At 57.2% G+C, this 23,860-nt stretch overlaps 2 protein-coding genes across 7 annotated transcripts in view; both read right to left on the reverse strand.

The window, feature by feature from the left end:
• Positions 1-219: 219 nt before the first annotated feature.
• Positions 220-18,615, reverse strand: MEF2B (myocyte enhancer factor 2B). Its single transcript, XM_026500598.4, has 9 exons — positions 16,920-18,615; positions 4,182-4,264; positions 3,446-3,649; positions 2,360-2,494; positions 1,734-1,881; positions 1,430-1,563; positions 1,243-1,336; positions 955-1,066; positions 220-651 (listed from the first exon to the last, which is right to left on the reverse strand). The coding sequence occupies exons 2-9, from the start codon at positions 4,233-4,235 to the stop codon at positions 426-428; spliced, it is 1,107 nt and encodes a 368-aa protein (XP_026356383.4). The 5' UTR covers positions 4,236-4,264; positions 16,920-18,615; the 3' UTR covers positions 220-425.
• Positions 4,182-23,860, reverse strand: part of BORCS8 (BLOC-1 related complex subunit 8) — a 28,285-nt gene continuing 8,606 nt past the window's right edge. The window contains exons 6-7 of one of the 6 annotated variants that reach the window (XR_007191778.2): positions 23,021-23,181; positions 22,523-22,613 (exon numbers count right to left, since the gene is read on the reverse strand). The gene's annotated coding sequence lies outside the window, so the exon portion shown is untranslated. Of the gene's footprint in view, positions 4,265-21,941; positions 22,181-22,522; positions 23,710-23,860 lie in introns of those variants that run through there. The other 5 variants (XM_057311658.1, XM_048227075.2, XM_026500594.4 and 2 more) reach the window with 5 other exon arrangements.

The raw sequence follows: 23,860 nt of genomic DNA on the forward strand, positions 1-23,860 counted from the left end.
TCCCCTGCTCGCTGGCGCCCCCTGCAGGGCTCTTCCCCGCCACGTCCCTACCCCCAAGCTGCCTTCCTCCTGGATTCCCAACTCCTAATCCTAGTCTCAGGACAGGATTCTGGAGGGGGTACCCCAAACCAAGCCCAGGCAAGACTGAGACATCTTGGGAGGAGATGGGAGGACCCGGACGTGGTAGTGGCTCTGAGCAGCGACAGATAGTTTCGTCCATGGACACCACGCGTGTTTTATTGGTGGATACACACACAGGAAAGGGAGAAAGGAGCCCCCCAACCGTGGATCCGAACTCCAGGCCCTCACTTTGGAGGGTCGTAACTGCTGGGTCTTCTCTAACGACACGGGGAGGGAGATTGGGACCCCACGTGCCCTCGCCCGCCCCCGCGTGGGAGGAAGGACCGGCGCCACCCCTGCGTCCACTACCGAGCCCAGCCGTCGGCAGTAGGCAGCCGGCGCAGGGGGGGTCCGGGCCGTAGGGGCTCTGCCAGGGGCCGGGACAGGAGCAAGGGATAAGGAAAAGTCTTGGGAAAGTCGCCGGGGCCCCCGGGGGCCGGCGAGAGGCGCTCAGACTTGATGCTGACTGGGGGGGTTGGCGGGGAGGCGCCACGGGCGGCGGGACCCTCCTCACTCAGGCTTCGGCTCCCACTGCAGGGAGAGAGAGAGAAGGAGGGCTGTGAGCTCAGGCAGGAAGGGAAGGAAGCCAGAGGGTGGTGTGGCTTGGGCAAAGACTCCGCAGGAGGACCTTGGGAAAGGAGGGGGTGGCGGTCCCTCTTGGGGTTTCCAAAATAGCCACCCATCCCACCAAGAACGGACGGGAGGGGCTGAGTGTAGAACCAGGAGTGGCCACCAGAGGTCAGCAGTGGCTAGAGGCTTAGGAAGACTTGGAGGGACCCCACAATGACCCGAACAAGGGAGGGGAGAGAGAGGTAGGGCGGTTGGGGCGCTTACCTGGGCTGGGGAGGGGCGGCTGGGGGCCCATCACCCCTCGAATGCTGCCAGGGGGCCAGGGTGGGGGGCTGCAGCAGGCCAGGGGGTGGAGGAGGGTCTCCCAGGCCATATTCTGGGGGGGGGGGGGGGGTAGGAGGAATAAACTGAGGCCCTGACCTCAGGGAGCCCCTTGCCCAAGTTTGACCCATCTCACCAGCCAGTTTTCAGACCACCAATCCTCACCCCTCACCCCCAGCAGGTAGGTGTATGGATGTTTCCCATGGAAGGACACATGGGGGTGGTGCATACCTGGGGGGCCTGCAGGGAGGAAGGGGAAACTCCCAAGTGGGGGTCCTGGAGCTGTGGCCGAGCATGGACTCTGTAGACTACCATAGAGTCCTCTCTGTGGGGAGACAGGGTAAAGGGGAAACTGAGGCCCACACCCAGGCCATCCTGCCCTTCCCCATCAGCCCCGTTACACCTTCCCCTCACTCACTGAGGTGCTCAGCCCCCCTCGGGCCCCCGCCAGGCTACCGGGCAGGTCCGGCCTCCGCCCGTCCGCTGCCAGGTACAGGGGTGGTGGCGTCTTGCTGGCAAGGTGGCTCGGTGAGAAGAGAGGGTGTGCCAGGCCTGCGGAGCGGGAAACCCCCAGAGAGAGGGCACGTGGCCATGTCATCTAATGAAGTCTGAGGTCCAGAGGTAATATGCACAGACAAGCAGTGCCTGAGCCAAGATCCCCCCTACAAGCCTCCCTTGGATTCCCACCCCCTTTTGCCCCAGGGCCTATGGCCCATGCTCACCTGGGGGCCCAGCTTTGGGGGCTGCTGGCCGGAAAGGGGATGGGCGGCTCTGGGCGGGAAGGGCCTCCCCAAGCCCACTGGGGTCGCAGCCTGGTGGGGGCAGGGCCCCATATACCATGTCCGGGCTGGGCATAGTAGGGGCTGCTGGCTGAGGGCAGAGACGACGGGATTGGTTGGAGGAACATGGAGATGAGGACATCAAATCCAAGACAGAAAATCAGGGGCCAGCCTCCACCTCTAGAAGCCCTTGCTACTCCTCCCTCTGGCCTAACCCCACATGACAGAAGGAGGCTGTGTCTGGTGCTGTCACTCATTGACAGCTAGGCCCAGAGCTGAGGCTTCTTGCTCAGCATGGGGTTGGCACTGAGGGGGCTTCCCAGGGTGTTTGATGAATCAAAGAAATAAAAGAGAAAGGAAATTGCTGTCCATTGAACTCTTATTCATCCTTCAAAACCCCAACTATAATGCCCACTCCTCCAGGAAGCCTTTCCTTTCTGCTTAGGCAGAGACCTGCTCCCAAACTCTAGGCTTCTTGGCCTTAGGTCCCTGTCTCAGTCTCAGCCTTGACCACTTGGGCCTAGGAGGTGAGGGAGGGCCCCTTCATGGTGGTGCAGGAAGTCACTTACATAGAGTCGGGGCCGGGGCAAGGTTGGGTCACCCCCGTCACCTGCCAACCTCCGCAGCTTCTCTCCTGGCCCCTCGGGCCCTTCATCTGGCTCCAGCTCTGGTCCATCAAGGCCCACACCCCTCCGCTTCAGTGTCTGTGGGGAGGGGAGACAATAGGGTGACTCTCCCCCCATCCTAGCCAGGAAACCTGGTTCTACGGGAGAAGGAAGAGACCTACCCCACCCAGCTCTGTGGGTGGATTGGAGTGCACGCACAGCCTGTTCCAGCCAAATCCCATTGACCAAAATCCCTAGTGAGTTATCATCTAGCAAATTCCACATGTGTGCGAGAGAGGGACTGTCCTGCCCTGGGACCACAGAGGCCCAGGTCACACAGTGGGGGCCAAGATCCACTGGCCCTGCTGGCGCTGTCCTCCCCCTGGATATGATCCTGGAACCTCCGTTCCGCACTCGAGGGCAGCCTCCACGCCTGGCGTGCAACAGGTGTTTCATAAATGTTGGAGGACAACCTTCTAGGCTTTCCCGCGCTGCTTCCCCCGGACCTGCACACTCCTGGACCCCTGCCTCTCCTTGACAGCTTCTCCCCACCCTCCTGAAACAGGAGGGGTCGCCATGTGCCGCCCTAGGCCTGCTGGTCTCTCCATCCCTGTGGCTTCAGCTTCCCGTCTTGGGAAAAGATTCCCATGCCCAAAGGGAAGTGATCTCGCCCATCCTGGGGACGAATCAGCTGGCGCGGGGCTGCTTCTGCCTCTTTCTCCTGAGGACGCAGCAGCTCAGACAAAAACACTCCAGGCCCTCAGTGAGGTCCGCTGGCTTCAAGGTGCCCTTCATTCCGTTTCTGCCCTCACCACACAGGGGGCAGGATTCAATGAGATGCGGTGTGTGCGGGGCCCACAGTGGCTGTTTTTATTTCTACTGTGGGGGCGGCTGCCCCTCGGAGAGACCCCACATTGCCTCCAACCCGCTTTACCCGCAGTAAAGCCAGAGTGCAACACTCGTCTTTTGTGCCAACCAAGCGTCCCTAGGCTGGGAGCACGCGCGGGGAGCTGCACCTGGGGGCGCTGGGGGGGAGGGCCCCGGGGGTACCTCGAGGATGTCGGTGTTGGTGCGGCTCTCGTGGGGCTCGCTGTACTCCGTGTACTTGAGCAGCACGCGGTCCATGTCCGTGCTGGCGTACTGGAAGAGGCGATTGGCGCTGTTGAAGATGATGAGGGCGATCTCACAGTCGCAGAGCACGCTCAGCTCATAGGCCTTCTTCATCAGCCCGAACTTCCGCTTAGTAAACGTCACCTGGAGCCAGGACCCACAGGCAGCGTGGAGAAGACATGGATTGGGGGTGGCAAGGAGGAGATGGCGGGGCCTAACTGTTCCCCCAGCATGCCATGTTGTGCCTCGTGCGTGCCGTCCTTCCTGGCTCTGCTGCTCTCCCGCTTCTCACGTCTCAACCCGGCAAACTCCTATTGGTGCTTCAAAACCCCACCCAAATGTCCTCTCCTTGGGGAAGTTTTCCTTGGTCTCCAGGACAAGGCCCACATTCCCTCTCTGGGCTTCCTCAGTTCTGTGCCTCTCTCTGGACCAGCCCTCTGAGTTGGGTGTGTGTGTGTCAAGCTCCATCTCTCCCATGGCTGGGGCTCCAGTCATCAGGGAGAATAAATGAGCAAACCATCGTGAAAATGAGCAAATGCTACATCTCGAACTCTGGACACCACATCAAGGCTCCCCGTTCCCTTGCAGTTTCCCCAGACAGACAGGCCTTTGCCCAGGCTGGGTCCGCTGCCAAGAACGCCTTCCCCCCAGCTGCTCTCCCACCCAGTGAACTCACCTGCCGATTCCTTTGGTCCAGAATGCGTGAGATCTGGATTTTTTTCCTCCCCATCGTGCCAGGCTGGGTGATGCGACCTTGGCCTTGGGGGGAAGGCAAAGAGGACAGAGTGGGTGGATAGAAAGTGAGACCAGGCACCGAGCCTCCCTTCTGTCTTCTGCCTGTACCTGCCAGGCTTTGAGGGGGAGAGGAGAGGGGAAATCGAGGTGGGCTGGGTCACCCCCACAATCCCTACTCTCAACCGGCCCCAGATGCAGATGTTCGGGGCACACCTTTGGCCCAATTCCACATGAAGAGAAGCCTAACCGAGGGCAAAGGATCGGGGTACAGATGTCCCACCCCGTCTCTAAAACAAAACAAGCTGGTAATTGTGGGACCTCGAGGGAGAATGACCTTCCCAGGTCCCTCTGTGTGTGCAGTGCGGATAACAGTGTCACACACAGTCCGGTGCTGTTGGGAGATAAAACGAGCTAACCCATGCGAGGCATTCAGATCCGCCCAGCACACAGCAGGCACCACATACGTGCAGCTATTAGGAATACTGGCAACAGCCTAAAAGCCCTTGACGAGCCAGGCTGGATGGACATCTGATGCCCATACCTGGCAGTGCTCAGGAAACACTGTTCCCTGACTCACTGATCTTGAACCACTGGAAAAAAAGCCTTCTCCGTGCATCAGACACCTGTAAGCCATTCAATCCTATCACAGCTCCCCAACAAGCAAGATCAAGGGCTGTGGTTACAAGAAAACAAATATTTAAAAATTGCGTTGAGAGTAGAAAAAAGACTAGACAGAAATGAGCAAGATAGGAGTCACTGCTGGGTGGAAATCTATGGGTGAATTTTTCCCCTTTTAAAAAAAAATTTAGATGCAATTCGCACCACCTAAAACTAACCATTTTAAAGTGTGCAATTCAGCGGCCCTTAGTGCGTTCACAATGTTTTACAACCATGACCTTCAGCTAGTTCCAGAAAATTTTCATCCCCCCAAAAGGAGACCCCATACGTATTAGCAGTCACTCCCTACCCTCCCTCCACAAGCCCCTGGCAACCGTGGATCAGCTGTCTCTATGGACTTGTGCGTTCTAAAGGTTTCAGTAAATGGAATCATACAATGTGTGACCTTTGTTGTCTTTTTTTTCTTCCCTTTTTGATTATCTGAATTTTCTAACTTTCCCCTCTTGGTGATTATATATTATATCCATTTAAAAAGAATTGGGGGGCGCCTGGGTGGCTCAGTCGTTAAGCATCTGCCTGTGGCTCAGGGTGTGATCACGGTGTCCTGGGATCAAGCCCCACATCAGGCTCCCTGCTGGGAGACTGCTTCTCCCTCTTCCACTCCCCCTGCTTGTGTTCCCTCTCTCACTGGCTGCCTCTCTCTCTGTCAAATAAATAAATAAAATCTTTTAAAAAACCACAAAAAACAAAAAACCAACAACAGGGGGAACCTGGGTGGCTCAATTGGTTGAGCGTCTGACTCCTGATTTCAGCTTGGGTCCTGATCTCAGGGTCCTGGGATCGGGCCCCTGGCAGGGTGGGGGGGGGGCGGCTTCTGAGCTAAGCAGGGAGTCTGCTCAAGGATTCTCTCTCCTTCTCCCTCTGCCCTTTCCCTGCCTCTCTCTCTTTCAAATGGATAAATGAATCTTTAAAATAAAAATAAAAAGAATAACAGGTGGGCGTAGCCTGGGACACGATGGAAAGACCTCAAGCTTAGAGCTCACACTGGGGTTTGGGCCTGAGGTCTGCTTGAGAGAAACCCTGGACCCTTCTCATGAGGACCTTGGATGTCCCTGGAGGGGTGCTCAAGGGTGAGAATGGACAGCTCGTGGAGGGCAGCATCTCCCCAAGACATGCAGCATGGTGGGGTCCAGGCCTTCCCCAGCCCTCCCCCCGTGCAGGGCTCCTTGGAATGAAGGAGTCACGTTGCCCATCGTGCGGCACTCATCCCACCGTACAGACAGCCACCCCAAGTCATCCAAGACCCCTCCACCAACTCTATGACCACATGATCTCCTGGCCCCTCTCATGTCACAGGTGAATGAGGCTTCAGGTGAGTGGCCTGCCCAGGTCAGGTGGGCCTGCGGTCAGGTCCCAGACAGCCTCTGACCCACTGGGCAGTCCTTAGCAAGGGAGGCCTCTCCCTAGGCCTCAGTGTGCTGTTCTGTGGAGGGACTGGGTATGAAATGTAGAGGACCTGACACAAGGCCCGGAATGAGCTCTTGGGAAGGTATAGGAAAGTGTGGGTCCATCTCCAGGAGCAGCCATAGCTGTTTCCCAGAGTCCAGTCCCAGGGGTTTGGATGGAACACCCACCCCCACCCCGGCACTGTCCCAGAGTCCCGGGACTCAGAAGTGTTAGACACTGTTGTATTTGGCTTGCTGTGTGACCCCAGGTGTGCCCTCCACTCTCTCTGGTCTGGGTCTCTGAGCAGTCACAACTATGCAGAGCCAGGACCCACGGGAGCCCCAGCTCTGGCCCCCCAGCTCCAGCTATACTTGCTAAATTTAACTTCCCGGGCTAATTTTAATCCCTGGCCGGAATCGGGTGCGTTCCCACGGCTGGGACGTGTTGCCCCCGCCCTGACAGGTCCCTGGGGACAGAAGGGGGGCACTGGTCCGGAGGTCCTGGTGCCAAGGTGACTCCGGAAATGCCCCCGTGCCTGGGGTCCCATGGGAACATGGGACTCAGACATGAATCTCCGGGCCTGGAAGATCTGAATCTGGACCCTTCTCAATCTGTCCCCAGTTTAGACAAGGACATCCAGGCCAGGGCAGGGTTCACATAATGAGGGAGCCCCACAAGCCAGAAGGCTGGGGCCAGGGGGGCCTCTCTGAACTGAGACCCAAGAGCCGAGACAGGAAGGGAGTTCCAGGTGGAAGAGGAGCGGGTCCAAAGGCCCTGAAGAACAACGAGACACAGTACTGAGACTGGAGCAAAGAGGCCAGGGGCAGAGGCCACAGAGGCAAGGTCACTCTGGGTGCTCTGAACTGTGGCGAGGACTGTGGGTTTTGGTCTAAGAGCGACAGAGAGCCATGAGAGAGGTTTTGACCCAAAAGGGATGGGGTTTGATTTATCATTTACAAGCTTAGCCAGAGCTGCCATGGGGAGCAGGACTGTTGGGGGCCAGGCGAGAGATGACAGGAGACTTGAGGGGAGACCAGGGCTGTGTCCATCTGGGCAGAGACTAGGGGTGCGGCCCCCCCATTCCAGGCCTACATCATACACTTTAAGTCACTGTTCTCCGGGGCTCTTTGGTTCCTCCCGAAGCCACCAGATCCTCTGCCACCGCTGGGGCCAGGCCTGGCAGAAGCAGATGGGTTCATGCATGGGTTTGACCCTTCTGACACTTGATGACCTCGGGACCCCTAGTCCTCACCCAAGAACCAAAGTCATCCCCCATTCTGGCCCTTGAGCGATCTACCCAACACACAGCTCTGATCATACCCTTTCCTGCTCACACACTCTCCATGGCTCCCCTCTGCCCTCAGGAGAAATACCAGCCTGGTATTTGAGGCCTTCCCTGAATCAGCCCCTGCCCATCTTCATCTACCTTCAACAAAATGACTCTGCCAGGAAAGCGCTTTTTTTCACTTGGACAACTCCTACTCACACTTCAAAACCCAGCTCAAAAAATTCATTCCTCCAGGAAGCCCTCCCTGGCCTCACTCTGGACTCCTACAGCTCCTGAACTTCCCCTCCAGTTTTGAGCCCATGGGGCCAGTGTGTATATCCAGCTCTGTCTCCCTCAGACTGGAAGCCCCTCAGGACCAGATTTAGTGTGTGGTACAGGTCAAGAGAGACTCTGAACTCCCCCCAGCTTCCCTCAACAACTTCCTCTCAGACTCCCCCAGCTGACTCCCTACCCAGAAATACACGGGCATGCAAATCCAGTCACTCAGCGTTGACCTGTCTCAAGCCCAGGTGTGAAGGGCCAGCCAAGGAATGCGGAGGCGGAAGGCCCAGGGTGTGCATATATATTTGTACTCACATGCAAATCCCCACCGAGCCGCAGACAGGCCTGGTGGCCTGTTCTCCAGATGTTGGCGTGATCAGAACTGCTGGGGGGAGGTGGCAGCACATGCTGAATGTGCCAGGCACGAGGGGGGAGGCCTCTTCTGTGCACGCATCCTCCCTCCACCCCCACGATATCCAGCCAGAAAGCAGAGAGCTTGTGGCGTCTGCCCACCAGAGAAGCAAAGAGTGGGACCCGTTGACCCGCGAATGGAGCAGGGAAGAAGGGTCAGGAGAAATCCAAGAGGGCATCTCAGAGGAGGAAGCATGTAGTTGGGCCTTGATGGACAAGTTGGATGGGAGCCTGAGCAGCTGGGCAGGGGGTGGGGATTTGAAGTCGAGAGTCCAGCACCTCCCTACCCTTTTCTTCATCCCCTCATACTTAGCATGTATCAAGTATCAACCATGTGCCAACCACTGCAATAAGCTGATCACAAAAGAAGCAGAAAGTTTAAGTAGACCAACGACCACAGAAGATTAGAAGAGTGACTCAAGACCTACCATTAAAAGGACAGCAGGTGGTTTTACAGCTTTTATCAAACCTCAAAGGAGAGGAAAATGCAATGTTATTGAAACTAACTCAGACCTTTGCAAACAGTGAGAATTGCCCAAGTCATTTTTATGAAAACTCGTCTATGTTAGAACCCAACAAAGTCCAGAAAGAGAAATGCTTTGACCACAAAAGGCGCGATGTGAACCAGGGATTTCAGGCAAGACCTCTCTCAAGAGGTGAGACTGGAGCTGAGACCTGAAGCTGAAGAAAGAGACAATAAAGCGAGGGAAGAGCCCGTCATGGGAAGATTTTTTGCGGGGGGAGGGGTGTTCCTGGCAGGGGGACCTCCAAGGGCAATGGTCTGGAGCGATCAGGAGTTTGGCATTTTATTTTTATTTTTTAAGATTTTATTTATTTATTTGTCAGAGAGAGAGAGCACAAGCAGGGAGAGCAGCAGGCAGAGGGAGAAGCAGACTCCCCACTGAGCAGGGAGCTTGATGCCGGACCCTGAGATCATGACCTCAGCCGAAGGCAGATGCTTAACCCACTGAGCCACCCAGGTGTCCCAGGAGTTTGGTATTTTAAAGAAATCACAGAAGACTGTATGGCTGGATAGCATGACAGTGGGGAGAGGGGAGAGGGGAGAGGGGAGAGGGAGAAGAATGGTGGCAGGGAAGATTGTGAGGGTTGAATCACATAAGCCCACAGTGACTGTGGCTTTACTCTGAGGTCAACGAGGAGCCATGGAGAATTGGGGGGCAGGGGGTTGCAATATAATTTTACAGTTTGGAAAATCCCCTTGCGGGGTGCCTGGGTGGCTTAGCCGTTAAGCGTCTGCCTTTGGCTCAGGGCGTGATCCCGGCGTTCTGGGATCGAGCCCCGCATCAGGCTCCTCCACTGGGAGCCTGCTTCTTCCTCTCCTACTCCCCCTGCTTGTATTTCCTCTCTCACTCTCTCTCTGTCAAATAAATAAATAAAAATCTTAAAAAAAAAAAAAAGAAAAAAATCCTCTTGCACTCTTACACGGCTGGTGGGAGGGGAAAGAGGTAGAGCCACTCTGGAAAACTATCTGGTGTCTACTAAAGGTATCTGTCTTCCCTGTGACCCAGCGACCTCTCTCCTCAGTATTCACCCAAGAGAAATAGGTCCATATTTTACCAAAGGACACAGACAAGAGTGTTTTCGGTAGCTTCATTCATCATTGCCCCAAGCTGGAACCCCACTCAAACGGCCTCCATGGGAGAATCGGCTAATACTCTCTACTAGATTCAACGAAGGGACATTACGTAGCACAGTGAAAGGACGCACTGCAGCTCCATGCAGCTCACAGGTGACTCTCCCAGGCCACGGGCCCATTCCACAATGCCAGACTCCACAGAGGGGACACGCTGTGTAATTCCAAGTACGGAAAGTTCCAGAGGAGGCAAAATTCCCTTACAGTGATGATGGTCAGCGCAGCGGCCATCCCGGGAGGGTACTGTGACAGGGCAGTGGGACGTTTAGGGGTTGCTCCCCGGTCCCCAGTCCAGGGACTCAGACATGTTTAGCCTGTGCAAATGTGTTAGCCCTACTCTGATAATTTGTGCCTTCTTCTCTCCATGATTTAACTCAATCAAAAGATTTTTTTTTTTTAAAAAAAGCTTCCCCTGTTCATGGCTGCTGTGGGGAGTAGCATCTAAGAAGGAGGAAGGTGACAGGGAGAGGCTGGGGCAGGTGTCCAGGTGAGAGATATGAGGCCTGAACTGGGACGGGGGGCAGAAGTGGAAGAATCGCTTGGCAATGAAAGGGCCCGGATGCACTGGTGGCATACGTGGCAGGTGGGAGAAGAGCCCAGATCCCAGGCCTGAGCACTGTGCAGGGAAAGAATGAGAGGACACAGGAAGGTTTCATGAGTGCCCGGAGCACCATAAACTCTCTACCGCTGTACCTGTGGTCACTAAGTCAATCAACAAACCCCTCTGGGGTCCTTCAGGCCATAGACTGTCACCTCCTTGACTTGGTGAGGCCTCTTAGCATCCTGGTGATGGAGATACTACGGGAGCTGGAAAGAATGCCCCCCTCCCACTGACCCTTCACCCTTGTGCTTTCCCCGTCTGAGGACTCGGTTTTCTCACCTGTAAGTGGGGGTGAGAATCCTTCTCCCACCAGCTGGGGAGAAGGTGGTGGATGGCTCCGCTGACCTTGTCTTCTGGCCTTCCAGAAGCCAGAAGGAAGAAGGGCTGGGCCTTGGAACTGGGGGCGCTGAGTCAGCATGCCATCTTGCAAGACCACAGCGACACACACAGCGACACGCTGGGTGATATCAAGCCCCCACTTCCTCCCCCATAAAATGGGTCACAGAATTCTGACCTCAAAGGCCCTGCGGTGAGGGTTTGAGAGAAAAGACCAGGAGCCAGTCAAGTTCCCCTTCTTGGCTCCCAGTGGGGCTTAAATGGGGGGACGAGTGGCACAGTCACGCTGCCAGACCCCGGAGCCCAGAGGCCACAGCTTGGCGGGGCACCCGGACTGGGAAAGGAGGGGAGGAAAGGAGAAGTGAGAGGCAGGTGGGTGGCGGTGGAGGGGGGGGAGGGGAGGGCCCACGGGGACGCGGCGAAGCGGGGAGGGGGCGCTGCTCCTGGGCGGCTGCAGCGAATCAGGCCTGCAGCCCCGCCTCACGCAACCCAGGACGTGGTTTCATCACCTGCTCCCCAAGTACCTCATTACAGGCGACAGGAAGAGCCCCTTGGAAAGCTGGGACCCTCCCCCTCCCCTCTCTGGAGGGCTCGAGCGGTTCTGACCCCAGCTGCCAGCGACCCTCCCCTCCCCAGCAGGGGCCCAGGCCTGCCTCCTACCCTGGGGGCCTGGGGAGATGGTGCCCCAAGTGGGGGGCCTCTGTGGGTGACCTAGGGGCTGGCTCCGCCCACAGTAGTCCCTGAGGGCAGGTGGGATCTGGCAGTGACTCTGGTGTGGCCAAACTTCTGCGGGCCTCAGTTTCCTCCACCAGGAAATGGGGAGAGTCCGAGCTGCCTTGCTGGGGGGGGGGGTGCTCACACTTCACAGTAGGCGCTCTGTGGAAGCTATTTCCCTCCTTCCCCTGTGCAGCAAGAGCTTTCATGGTCACATGGTCACCTCCACTCTGCCCTGGGAGGTGCCCAGATCAGAGCAAGGGCCCTAGGCAGACGAGGCAGGGGGGTTGAGGAATAGGGGGACAAGAGAAAGCCCATTCCTCAAATGGACAGATGAGAGTAAGAGGATGCCCCACACAGGGGTCCCCCAAACACAGGCAGAGCCCCTCAAAATCCACAGATACTTAAAACATACACAGATCTCCCAGACACATGCATCACCCTCAAACACATGTGAATCCCTCCATACGAAAGTCCCCAAAAGACATGCGGTCCAAAATACACCGAGACCCCCCTAAACTCATGCAGCTTTCCAAACACACATATCCCCAAAACACACTCAGAGCACCCTGCACGTGCAGACCCCCAAATACGCAGAGACCCCTCCAGACACACACTGAGCCCCCAACACATTCCAATTCCCCAAATGCACACAGACTCTCAAATACCCGCAGACACCCGCAAGCTGCCCTGCCCCCCAGACACATGCACGCTTGTTGTCCATTTCCTGTAGATCCCCGGACACATATAGGGCCCCCAGACCTGCAGTGGAGACGCCCAACCCTCTGGCTTCTGGAGGCAGGGTGGTCAGCAGCTCCAGGGGAGAGTCAGGGGTTGGGGAGTCTGTGGGAAGTGAGCATCTGGGGTGGGTCACATATCTGGAGGCTTCACGGGGGTCACAGGCTACACCAGTGCAGGTGGCAGGGGACTGTAGGGATCTTTGTGGTGATCCTGGGAACCATATGGGTCTGAGGGGTGAGGTGTGTCACCCACATGTGGCTCTGAATCCCAGAAACTAAGAATGTTCCAGTTGGAAAAGGCCCCTTAGAGGTCCCTTGTCTGTGGGTCCCTCTGATACCCATGGGGAAACTGAGGCCCAGTGGGGTCCCTCAGACTTCCCTCTTCCCAGGTCTGCTCCTGGAGGGCCCCCTGTGGCCATGTGCTGAGAAGCCAGGGCTGTGGCTGTGGGGCTGGCCAGACCAGGGTTCGATTCCCAGCTCCAGTGCACATTCATTGCCTGACATGCCCTGAGCCTTAGTTTCCCCATTTGTACTACGAGTCCCTGGGAGGTCCCCAGGTGCTGACCCACCTATCCCTCCTCTTGAGAAAGGCCTCATCTACCAGCAAATTCCCAGTACACGTTCTGCCCCTTTTCGGGCATCTGACTCAGTAGCCCCAAACAGACCTGCCACATTTCCCAGGCTCTTGCCCAAGCTGGCCTTGGCCCAAGCTGGCCTTGGCCCTGGACCACCACCCTTGCCAGGCTTGCCCAGGGCTGAGGAGCTGCTTCATGTCCTTCAAGGCCAGGCAGAAATCCCTTTCTCTGGAGGCCGATTTTCCCAGGGGAGATTCATCTCTCCCTGAAGCACTTGGCCCCACCGGAAACTTTCTGTGTTTCTTTGTTACTTTCTTTGACGGTCATGCTGCCCCATACAATGTCCACTCGGTGAGGGCAGGGATGGAGCGTCCCCAGTGCCGGGTACACAGTAGGCTCCCAGTCACCCTTCTTTGAGTGAATGAGCAAACAGCTTAATCAATGGAAGAAACATGGACAGCTGGTTCAGTTTTCTTTTAAAGGCTTTGTGGCCCACAAAACAAAATTGAGCCCCACCCCCTTCCAGTTGGAGATCCCTGCTCTAAACGGCCACCAGCACAACAGCTTAGGGGATGGTGCTCATGTCCCTCTCAGGCCCAGGGACTGACCCTCCACAGGTCCCACTGTTCATCCGGGAAGGAAATCATGTCCCTCGTCTGCCAAGAAGGCCAGTTTCTCTGACACAGCCACTGCAAATAGAAGCCACCACCCCATCCCACCTCCCTGAGGGGTTTGGGACCCTGACCCCTGGAGCTGGGAGAGACTCTACACTCAGAACCCAACCCTGCTGTCCCAAGTTGGAGCCCAGGGCCACCCAAGGCACCCAGTGATGTCCCCCGAGCCATAGGGGGAACTGCAGGGACGGCCCAAGATTTCCCTCTCTTTGTTCCAGAGAAAGATCTCCCCATGGGACCCCAGAAATTCATCCCCTGAGGCCAGGGCCTCCCTGCTTGGGAAATTAGCACATCTGTCAGCGCTGGGTGGAAGGGACTCGGCCCACAGCCCAGCAGACCCAAGACATAGCCATCTGAAGATGGGGACTTGGGGCATCTCTGGTCCCCACTCTCTTCCTCCAGAAATGTCTGAGAGCACACCAGGTGCAGGGGACACAGGGGCAGGGAGTGGACAGACCCAGCCCTGTGGGAGAGGTGACAACAGACACATAATTATGGCAGAGACAGAGGCCTTCAAGGAAGAAATTCAACAGGGGGGAAGCAGGAGAGGTGGGTGGCAGGGGAGGGGACTACTTTGGACAGAGGGGTCAGAAGGGCCTTTCTGAAAAGGTGGGGCCCTCAAGGACAAGAGGACAGCAGCCATGTTGGGATGTGGGGGAGGGACTGCCTGGTGGAAGAAATGGCAGGTGCAAAGGACCTGAGGTGGGAACACGCTGGTCAGCTTCCAGGTGCAGGGGAAGCCAGTGTGACTAAAGCAGTGTGACTAAAGCAGGGGGAGCGGATGGAGACAGAGGACGGCAGGGAGGCCACATGGGGCCTCAGGGGTGGGGATGAGAGGGTGCACTGTAGAGCAACGGGGAGCCACGGAGGGTGCGCGAGGTGAGAGCTGTGATCTGATTCAGGATTCTCAGAAGACCCCATGGCTGCTGTGGGGAGAAGTCCTATTGTGGCAAGAGGCCAGGACAGCATTTGGTGGGAGACAGTGGGGGCTGTGGGTGTAGAAAGTGGACAGGAGCAGGCCTGTGCCCACAGCCTGTGACTCCTTGTGCCAACCAGCCTCAATTGCTCCCTCCTGAGGGCCCTGCCTCGATCTCAGGTGAGCCTGGACCTGGAGGAGAGCAGGCCAGGAGAATGGACAGCCCTGAGGCCTCCTTGGCCCTGGTAGAGGGTGGGGTGGGGATGGGCCTAGATGGGGCTCACAGGACTTCCACTCGGTCACAGTTCGGATGGCATCTCCTATTACTGAGTGCCTACTGTCTACCCAGGCCCACATGCCACCTCATTTACACACAGAACCTGCCTGACCCACAGACAGCCCAGTGAAGCGGAGATCACCATCCCCACTTCACACAAGAGGAAGCAGTCTTCCCGGGCCACACAGCGAGACCCCCCAGATTCTCACTCTAGCCCCGGCTTGTACCCCAAGGCCGTCCTGCTGCACCTACAAATCACCACCCTTGCCCAGTCTGCGGAGGGAACCTGGGACATCACTGGGGTCCGAGACACTCATTCTTGGGCCTGGGGTGACAGGGCAGCCTCACAGCTCCCAAGACGCAGGCCCAGGGAAACCCCCTTTTGGGGGTTGAGAAACAGGACCCAACCTCTGTGTGCACCCCACAGGGGTTCAAGGGCCAGGGTTGGGGTGAGTTCTCTGACCCCAGATGGGATCCCAGTGTATGACAAATCCTCTCTGAAAAATGACATCTGTCTACAGGTGCCTGTGTTCCTCAAACCTTCTAGAAGGCCAGACCCCAAACATTCCTACATTCATTGCATCTGAGTTGGGGTGACAAATGATTTTAATTCCCTTTGCCCTCTTAATTTGCATTTTCCAGATGTCTGCCTTGTTGGGTAATGATTTAACAAAATAAATCATTAGTTGGAGGTAGGATGTAAAACTGAGCTCAACTTGCTCAGGTCACAGGGGCAGCTGCAGAGCTCAGAGAGGGGCAGTGATCTGTCTGAAGTCACACACCAAGGGGTAGAGAAGCCTAGGCCCCTCGTTCCTGGCTTTGTTCTCTCTGGATGGCAGAGGGGCAGCCTTGAGTCCTTACTTTCTCTGAGGGGCCTGGATGTCTCCATCTGGCCTCAGTCTTCCCTCCTGCAGAGTGGGCACTTCAGACCAGATAAATAGCCTTCAACTCTTGCAGGTGACACTCCCGGGCCCTCGATGTTCTAAAATTCCATTCCCTGGAAGTCAAGATTCACTCCTTGATTCAGACAGGCAGTGGGAGGCAGGCATGGGAACAGAATGGAGGAAGGCTGACTTCTCCCAAAGCCCTTTTGACCTTTGCAATCAAACCCCACACACTTGTCTTTCGCAGTCTAAATACTGTTTTGAACCCAATTTCTGTCACCCCAATAGTCTGAGAGTTCTTGTCATTGGATGCCAAATGTCCAGAGGTCCTGACCTTCCCGGGTGAGGATTTGGGGGCAGGCCAGCATGGCCTCAGCTATTTCTGACATCTCAAGTCTGCAACAAAGGGACTGAGGATAGCCAGGTAGATCAGTCAGCCATGTCTGCAGCCTTGGACCCTGGGAGAGGTTGGGGGTTCACTTAGGGGGAGCATGACTGTGAAGGTAACACAGCCACCAGCTTGTCATGTGCTGACAATCTCAGAGGGTTGTGACTACTGTTCCTGTACCCATTTCCCCAATGGGGAAACTGAGGCACAGGGAAGGGGGTAGTGACACAGGCAGCTGTGCTCCCCACCACCACCCAGGGCTCCATACCTCCTATCCTGCCCCCAAGCTTCACAGGCACCCCGTGGGTCCAGCTGAGGCCCCACATTTGCTGCCTGAAACTCAAACGCCACAGGGCAGGTAAGGGTCATGGCAGTCACAGGCACACATGGATAGTCATGCCACATGCAGGTGTGGGGCAGTGACCCACAAGGGCACAGCCATAGCAGGAAGGCACCAGGTGTGTACAAGGGCCTGGAGGATGTGCAAAGGGGTGCATCCCTGGAGAGGGGCACACTCCAGCTCACAGACCAGACACACAGCTCAAAGACACATAACAGGGGGGCATGGCCCCACAACTTTGGACACACAATTCTCCAAATGACATCAAAACCCTCAGACACCTGCCCCTTGGACACACACAACTTCTCAGAAACACAACCCTTGGCCTCGCAACCCTTTGAACACACCCTTCCCCTTGAACACTCCCTCAGACTCACACCCTTTGGACATAACCGCTCAGGACACAGAACATCTCAGGCTCACATCCTAGGACGCACATCTCTTAGCCACACAATTCTCCAACACACAGCAGCACACTTAGACTTTCAAACCCGACCCTAACCACAGGTGCCGTTCAAATGACACCACACAAACCTCGGCCCGACGCGACACGCACCTGCTGGGCCCGGGGCCCTCTGGACGCTCGCGGACCAGTCTGGCTGCCGCAGCACAGAGCTCGCAGCGCCGGAGCGGCCACAGGTGCCTCCAGAATGGGCGGCCCCGCCCCCGCGGGAGCTGATTGGGCGGGGTGGGTATCATTTGCATATGGGCCGTGACGGGCAGGCACTTGGGCGTGGCCCCGCCCCGGGAGTTCTGGGGACCCGGACTCAGACCCCGGAAGACGCTGAAGTCAGGAGGGCGTATAATGAAGAAAGGGGACCGGGGCGGGGGTTGGATCAGACCCGCCAGGCTTCCCCCGCCCTCACTGGGTGCCCTGACCTTATTACTGTGACCCTGACGCTAATTCGGACCCTGTCTCTAGTTCGGATCACTGCTAGCCCCAACCCTAGACTTACTCTAAACTGAGTGAAATATAACTCTGACCCGAGACCCTAAAGGCCCCAGGGACGGAGCCCTTCTGGAAGCCAACATCGAGCCTTGCTCTCACCCAAATGGAGGGACAGCTCATATGTGCCCCTGCAGCTGGATGCTTGCTTGCCTCCCGTGTCTCCACAGGAGGGCAACAGACCCCTCTGGCTGCTGGGTGCCCTCCTCCATTTGCAAGGTCAGCTGCGTGCAGGGGGTGTGGCTTCCAGGACTAGACCCCAGCCCAGACCCCTGTATCCACTCCCTCCCTGGGATCCCAGCACCACCCAGCAGAGGGCCAGGCCCAGAAGGGAAATCAGAACAGGATTGGTGATTGAACCAATGTGAGCAGAATTACAGAATGAAGATGATTTTGGACTGTGTAATCCTGGAGAAACCGCTGGTCTGGAGAAGGCAGAGCTGCCACACACTCCCCCAAGCTCTGGGAAATCAGAACTGGGCCAGACGGGCCAGGGAGGTCTTCCCAGAAAAGGGGGCATTGTTTACTGGGCCTTGAAGCACGAATAGGAGTTTGCCACTGGGAGAAGGCTTTTCCAAGAGGCAATAGCACTTGCAAAGGCGTAGAGGCAGAGAGCACAGCATTCTTTGGTGGGCGAGATGAGGGAGATGAAGCCACAGCGGTAGGCAGAAGCAGACTGGGCTGGGCACCCAAAGAGAGGCGGGGAGATACAGAGGAGGGGGTCAATTTGGGGCAGATAGAGTGGGAGAGCAGGTGGGTTGCAATGGCTGCTTGGTATCCACCTTCTTGGAAGACAACAGGGGATGGCTAGACTCCTGGACTCTGCGGGGAGCATGTAGAGATGTCAGTGTGTGGGGAACACTGAGGCAGGAAACTTGGGGTTCCGGGAGGCCTCTCCCCCAACCTCAATCTACCCATCTGTGACACAGGCAGTTTGGATCCCTACTCTGGGCAAAGCTTTCATCTTTGGACATAAGCTAGGGTTCACATTGTCATAAGAAGGTAGGGACCAGGGGTCCTGCCTCTGCCCCCACTGCGCTGCCCCACAATGCCCAACGCCAAACACTCAGATGTCCCAAGGATACACCAGAGCCCATGCTAGGATGGGGGCTTCTGCCTTGGCTCTAAAGCACAGAACAAGGCTTGGGGAGCGTGGAGGTGGCTGGGGAGCCCCGGGCCCCCCGAGGGCTGCTCTGTTTACCTGTGGCTGCCCGCCCGCCTCTGATGCAACAGGCAGGCTCTGGTTACGTGAGGGCAGCAGCTGGAGCAGCTCTGGGAGCAGCCTGGGTGTGCCGGGAAGGGTCTGCCTGATCTGAGCTGGCTGGGTCTACCCCCATGCATCCCACCCACTGCCCCCTCCCACCACTAGGGCTTCCTCCCATGTTCTTGCTCCTGCCCACCCCCCCCCCCCCCATGCTACATGCCCCCTTCCCATTCTGGCCAGTTCCACCTTCTATCATTCACACTGTTTCCTATAACAGTCCCTCCCTTTCGTCTTTACCCCAGTTCCTGTCTCTACCCTCCCCATCACTGGCTGTGTCACCCCATGCGAACCTTCATCTCCCAGCAGGGCAGTCAGTCTCAACCTCAGTCTTCTCAGATGAGGGGACACCCTTAGTTGCTGGAGTATGAGGTTAGAGGGTGGAAGGAAGGGTTGGGGGGAGAAGGGAATAGAAAGGAACACAGAGGGAGATTTAGGAAGGGGTCCGGAGGATGGGGGATGCGGGGACTGATGGAGGTAGGGGTGAGAAGGTAGGAGGATGGGGGTGGGAAAGCTGCCTCTCACTCCTCCAGATCCTCTCCCACAATGTCAGAACGGGAGGGCTTTGACAGACCCTCCATCGCAAGTATAGTGTGGTCCAGTAGATAGGGCCTCAGGGTTAGAGGGCCTGGGTCCCCATCCCAGTTCCGGTTTCCACTCACCGCATGATCTCAGGCTGGTCACTGCACCACTGTGAGCCTGTTCACTCATGTGAAAAGTGGGGACAAAAGCAGCCCCTCCTCCTGGAGGCTGGAAACATTTCGAGGCCCACCTTCGATGCCCCCTCCTCCCATCTGGGGTTCCTCTACCCCCATCCCTCCTCCCAGCCCAGCGCTGACCCAGGCGGTTGGGGATGTCTGTGTCTGACTCGGTTTCCCCCATCCTGGAGGCTCCTCCAGGCCGGGCCTTGTGTGCGGTGGCACCAAAGGGGTGTCTCCAAGGGTTTCTTGAAGAACTAGAGAGCCCTGGAGAGGGTCTGAGTGATGGAGCGGCATGGGGACCAAGCTTGAGGCATCCAAAGACCTTCCTGGGGGATGTGGCAGAGCTAGGAAGGAATTTCCCAGGAGTAGGACCCTCTGGGAGTGTAGAGCAGGCCCGAAATAAAAAAACAGAACTTGGACTGGGGCTAAGGACAAAAAACAAAACTGAAGACTGATTCCCATCCTGACCACTGTGGACCAACTGGGGGCAAGTCACTGCTCTCCTGGGCCTCCTTTTACCCCATCCACAGATTTGAAAGAGCCTGGGGTGGCCTCACAATTCACCCAGAGCAGGGATCCTTTCCAGGTCATCCCTACCTTCATGGGTGCTAGGTTCCAGCTTGAATGCCTCATGGGACAGGGAGCTCACTGCCTCTCTCCCAGCTACCCCCAATTCCTATCTCTGGGGCTGTCCTGGGAGCAAATCCTACTGAGTCGGGTCTGGGAATGCCCACACCTCCACCTTGGCAAGGAGGGGAGGCTGCCAATATAGCCCCAGGAGCACATGGGGGTAGGTGTGAGGTCCTGCTGGGTAATCCGGCCTCGTGGAACCTTAGTTCATTCTCTGAAAAATGGGAGCAAGGACGTATGGGGTGAAAAAGAGCAGAGGATCCTAATGCACCCACCAGGAACGCTAGGAATGTGGACAATGACCACTTGGGAGGACCACTGGCCTGACCAAGTCTTTGCCTCTTGCGCCCTCTGGTGGCCAGTGGGTGTGGACGTTCTCTAGGTGGGAAGTGTGAGATGGACATGCAAATGAAATGCAAATAAAAGAGAGACATCGGAGCCCTGGGGCTGGGAGCATGTGGGGTCTTCAGCCCAGAGTCCTGCTCTTTGAATGGAGAAGACTATTAGTCATTAGCTGAGATCGCACGGAGGGACTGTGGGTGATGGGGAGCCCTGGGACGGTCTGGGGCACACCACAGCTGCGCCCGCCTCGCTCACAGCACAGAAGCAGCCCACAGCAGCCCCTGGAATACATGCAATTAACTTATTTCGCTGCCTGTCTATCCTGTCCATCTGATGCCTAGGTCTGACAGGGCTGGCCTGTCTTGCGCCCCAGGACATCCCCGGGGCAGGGCCTGGCCCACAGAGGGCAGTCAAGTTTTGCTGGACAAATGGCTGCTTGATGGACAGGTGGAAGGACAGTCGGACAAGAAGTGCCTTCAGAGTGGGCAAGCAGAGGGAGAGTGACTCTGGGGGTGCCACACACCGGTCAAGGCCACTAATGGGGTGGACCTAAGGATCCTCCCTCCCCACCAAACTGAGCTGGGGCAGTGGGGAGACAGGATGGCGGACTGAGGCCCCTAATACACCCTAGAAAGGGGACAGTACGGACCCATTTCCTGGTAATGGGAGGTAGTCCTTCCACACCTCCTGTGTTCATGAACCCTGTCCCAGGCCCTCAGACTCCTTCAAACACGGACACCCCAGCAGGACCCTCTGTCTCCCCCCAGGGTGCCCCTGATCCTTGCCACCCCTTTCTTCCAACCACCCATATCACCAAGAGAGGTGTGGGGGATCCTTTCAGAGCAATGGGCCTGGGACTCACCCTGACTCTACCTCAAACAACTCCATTCTGATCTCCCTGATATCGGGTGCTGGACACTGCACTGGCACACAGCTGGCCTTGGAGGGGTACGAACTGTGCACTATGACCTTCCAGCCTTGACATTCATAGGGGTCAGTACGGGCTCTTCTGTAGTCAGCAGAAATGGACTCAGAGCAATTTGGGCAAATACAGTAAGCTGGAGACTAATGAAACTGCGGAATCAAGTTTTTCTAGTGTCGGGTACAGCTGGATCTGGGACCCCATGCAGTGTTCTTGGTCTCCCCTTCCACCTGCCTAGCTCAACAACCCTCATGGGAAGACGGTGACTTTCCCATGCTTCCCAGCAAAATTCCTGGGTGAGACCTCTCCCTGCGCCACACGCTCATCTCCACCCAATCACGGTGACCTGGGAGATGGAGGCTCTGATTGGCCGGGCCGGTGTCCCACATCCGCCCCCGGAATTAAAGGTGGCTTTTCCATATGGCCCGAGTCTGGGGTGGGCATTTCTGCTCAAGACAGAATGCAGGCCATGCAGGCAGATACACAAATGTCCACCTCAGCCTGTAGAGAAGGTCCAGCCCAGCCTTCCTTGTCCAGGTGGAGAAAGGGAGAACCAGAGAGACCCAAGTCTGGGCCCCACGTCACACAGCATGTCAGAGACAGGACTGAGACTAAGCCAGACTGAAGTCTGCTGTGTGACCTTGTACAGGTCGTGCCACCTCTTGAAAGCTTTTCCCATTTGTATCTGCAGGTGACACCTGCCTTACAGGCTGCCTGAAGACGAAGGATGAAAAGATGATCCTTGCAAAAGCCCCAGCATAGTGCTGGGCCCGCAGTGGGTGGTCTATCAGGTTTAATAGGGTGGCAGTTATTGGTCTGAGGGGCCATGGCCATGACCGTGTCCATGATTGATGGGGGGCAGGCAGGAGTCCAGGGGCAGCAAAGCCTCGTCTCTAGACATTCACAGAGGGGTCCAGAGGCTCTGGGCAGAAGAGGAATGTGCTGGCCACACTTGCTTGGTCTGCAGTCCCTGCCAGATCCCAGAGTTGTGTCCAAAGGCCCGGCTTTAGCTGCGCTATGGGGTGAAGGTCAGGGAGAGGTGTGAGACCCTCAGGGCTGCAAGGTCACCCTGATGAGGCAGCACCTGAGGCAGGACCTTGACTTCTGGTCAAGGGCAGTGACCCCACCCCAGAGCCTATTTCCTCTTCTGCAAAAGGGAACCGTGCGTACATGCCCAGGACTGGAAAGGCAGGTGAAGTCAGGGGCCAGGGGAGACTGCAACTTGACCCTTTAAAGGCCACCAATCACCCTGCGGGGAGCAGTATTGGGAAAAAGTGTGGATGGAAGACTCTGAAGGGGACAACGGGCAGCAATTCTGAAGAGGAAGGGACCAGGGTCTGCAGGGACACAGGCAGGGTCAAGAGCCACAGAGCATTTTATTCCGAGGGGCTGTAGCCGTGGAGGGACGGCAGATGACACGGGGTGTCAGAAGAGCAGTATCCTTGAGGCTGGATGGTGGGAGGGGAGAGATGGTGGTGTGTGAGCCCGGGGCTGGCGGGCAACCTGGTGCAGGCCACCGGGGTGGGCTGCTGACCCTCTTGGCAGCCCCTCCTGCTCCAGGCTTTCCTAGATGCCCCCTAGGTGATCCCACAGCCTGTGGGATTCTTCAGTATCCCCAGAGTAAACCCGGCACACAGCAGGTGTTCGCTAAGTACGCTGACTGCATACGCATGAGCTCTGCTGCCTCTTGGCTCTGGGGAGGGGCTGTTGCTCTGGGGCTGTGAAGGCCCCGTCCCCACCCCAACCCTCTGAGAGGGCCTCTGTGGCACAGAGCGCCATCACAGTGCCTGGCAAATGAGCAGGGCTTTGAGCGCGACAAGAGTAAGGGCTAAAAAGTCCCTCGGGGGCCTCCCACCTGCCGGGGTCTGCCCTCCACGGGCACAGGACAACAACATGTGCGGCCTTCCTGGGCACCACGCTCTCCTCACGTGGTCAAGCCAACCGCCTCGTGTTGCTGCCCTCCTGCTGGCCTCTCCCCTCAGGTTTTGGTCCTGGCCGTGTGGCTGGCCTTGGCCACTGGAACATCCGCAAGGTGAAGCAAGAAGAGGCTGGATGAGCACGTGCACGCGGGGGCTGCCCTCTTGGCACCCGGTCCCCAGAGAAGCCTGGGCCAGCCTCCCGGAGAGGCTGTGCACCGGAGAACTGGGCCCCCAGCAGCCGACAACACTGGCCAAGATTCAGATGCGTGAGCAAGGCCCCCTCGGACTGTGCAGCCCCATCGAACTCTGATGAGTGCCAGACGGCGGCCTCCGGGTAAGCCCGGCCAAACCGCCCCGCGGAACCCAGCCCACGCTGCAGAACTGTGGGCAGGCAAATGACTGGTGCATCAGCCACTGAGTTCTGGGAGTCTGTCGCGCTGCAGTTAGCTGACAGGGACAACACACATCACTACGCAGCAGCACCCTCTGCTGCCTGACAAACAGCTCCAACAGAACGGAAACGCAGAGACCAGAGAGGGGAGGGACTTTCTCAGGGTCACACAGCAGGTCGGCAGTGGAACGAAGATTCCTGAGCTGGGTGGGTAACTGCCATGCTGGGCCCTGCCTGAGAGAATGTGTGTGAGTGAAGCAAGCAGCTGGCACGTGGCAGGCGAGGAGAGACATAGGATCCCCTTGCTGTCTTGGCAGGAGGTACCTGGGGTCGGGACAGGGCCTATGGCCTGGATAAGGGACAGGAAGATGGCAGAAAGAGCACG

This window comes from Ursus arctos, unplaced genomic scaffold (assembly GCF_023065955.2).
Source record: "Ursus arctos isolate Adak ecotype North America unplaced genomic scaffold, UrsArc2.0 scaffold_14, whole genome shotgun sequence".
NCBI classification, from domain to species: Eukaryota; Metazoa; Chordata; class Mammalia; order Carnivora; family Ursidae; genus Ursus; species Ursus arctos.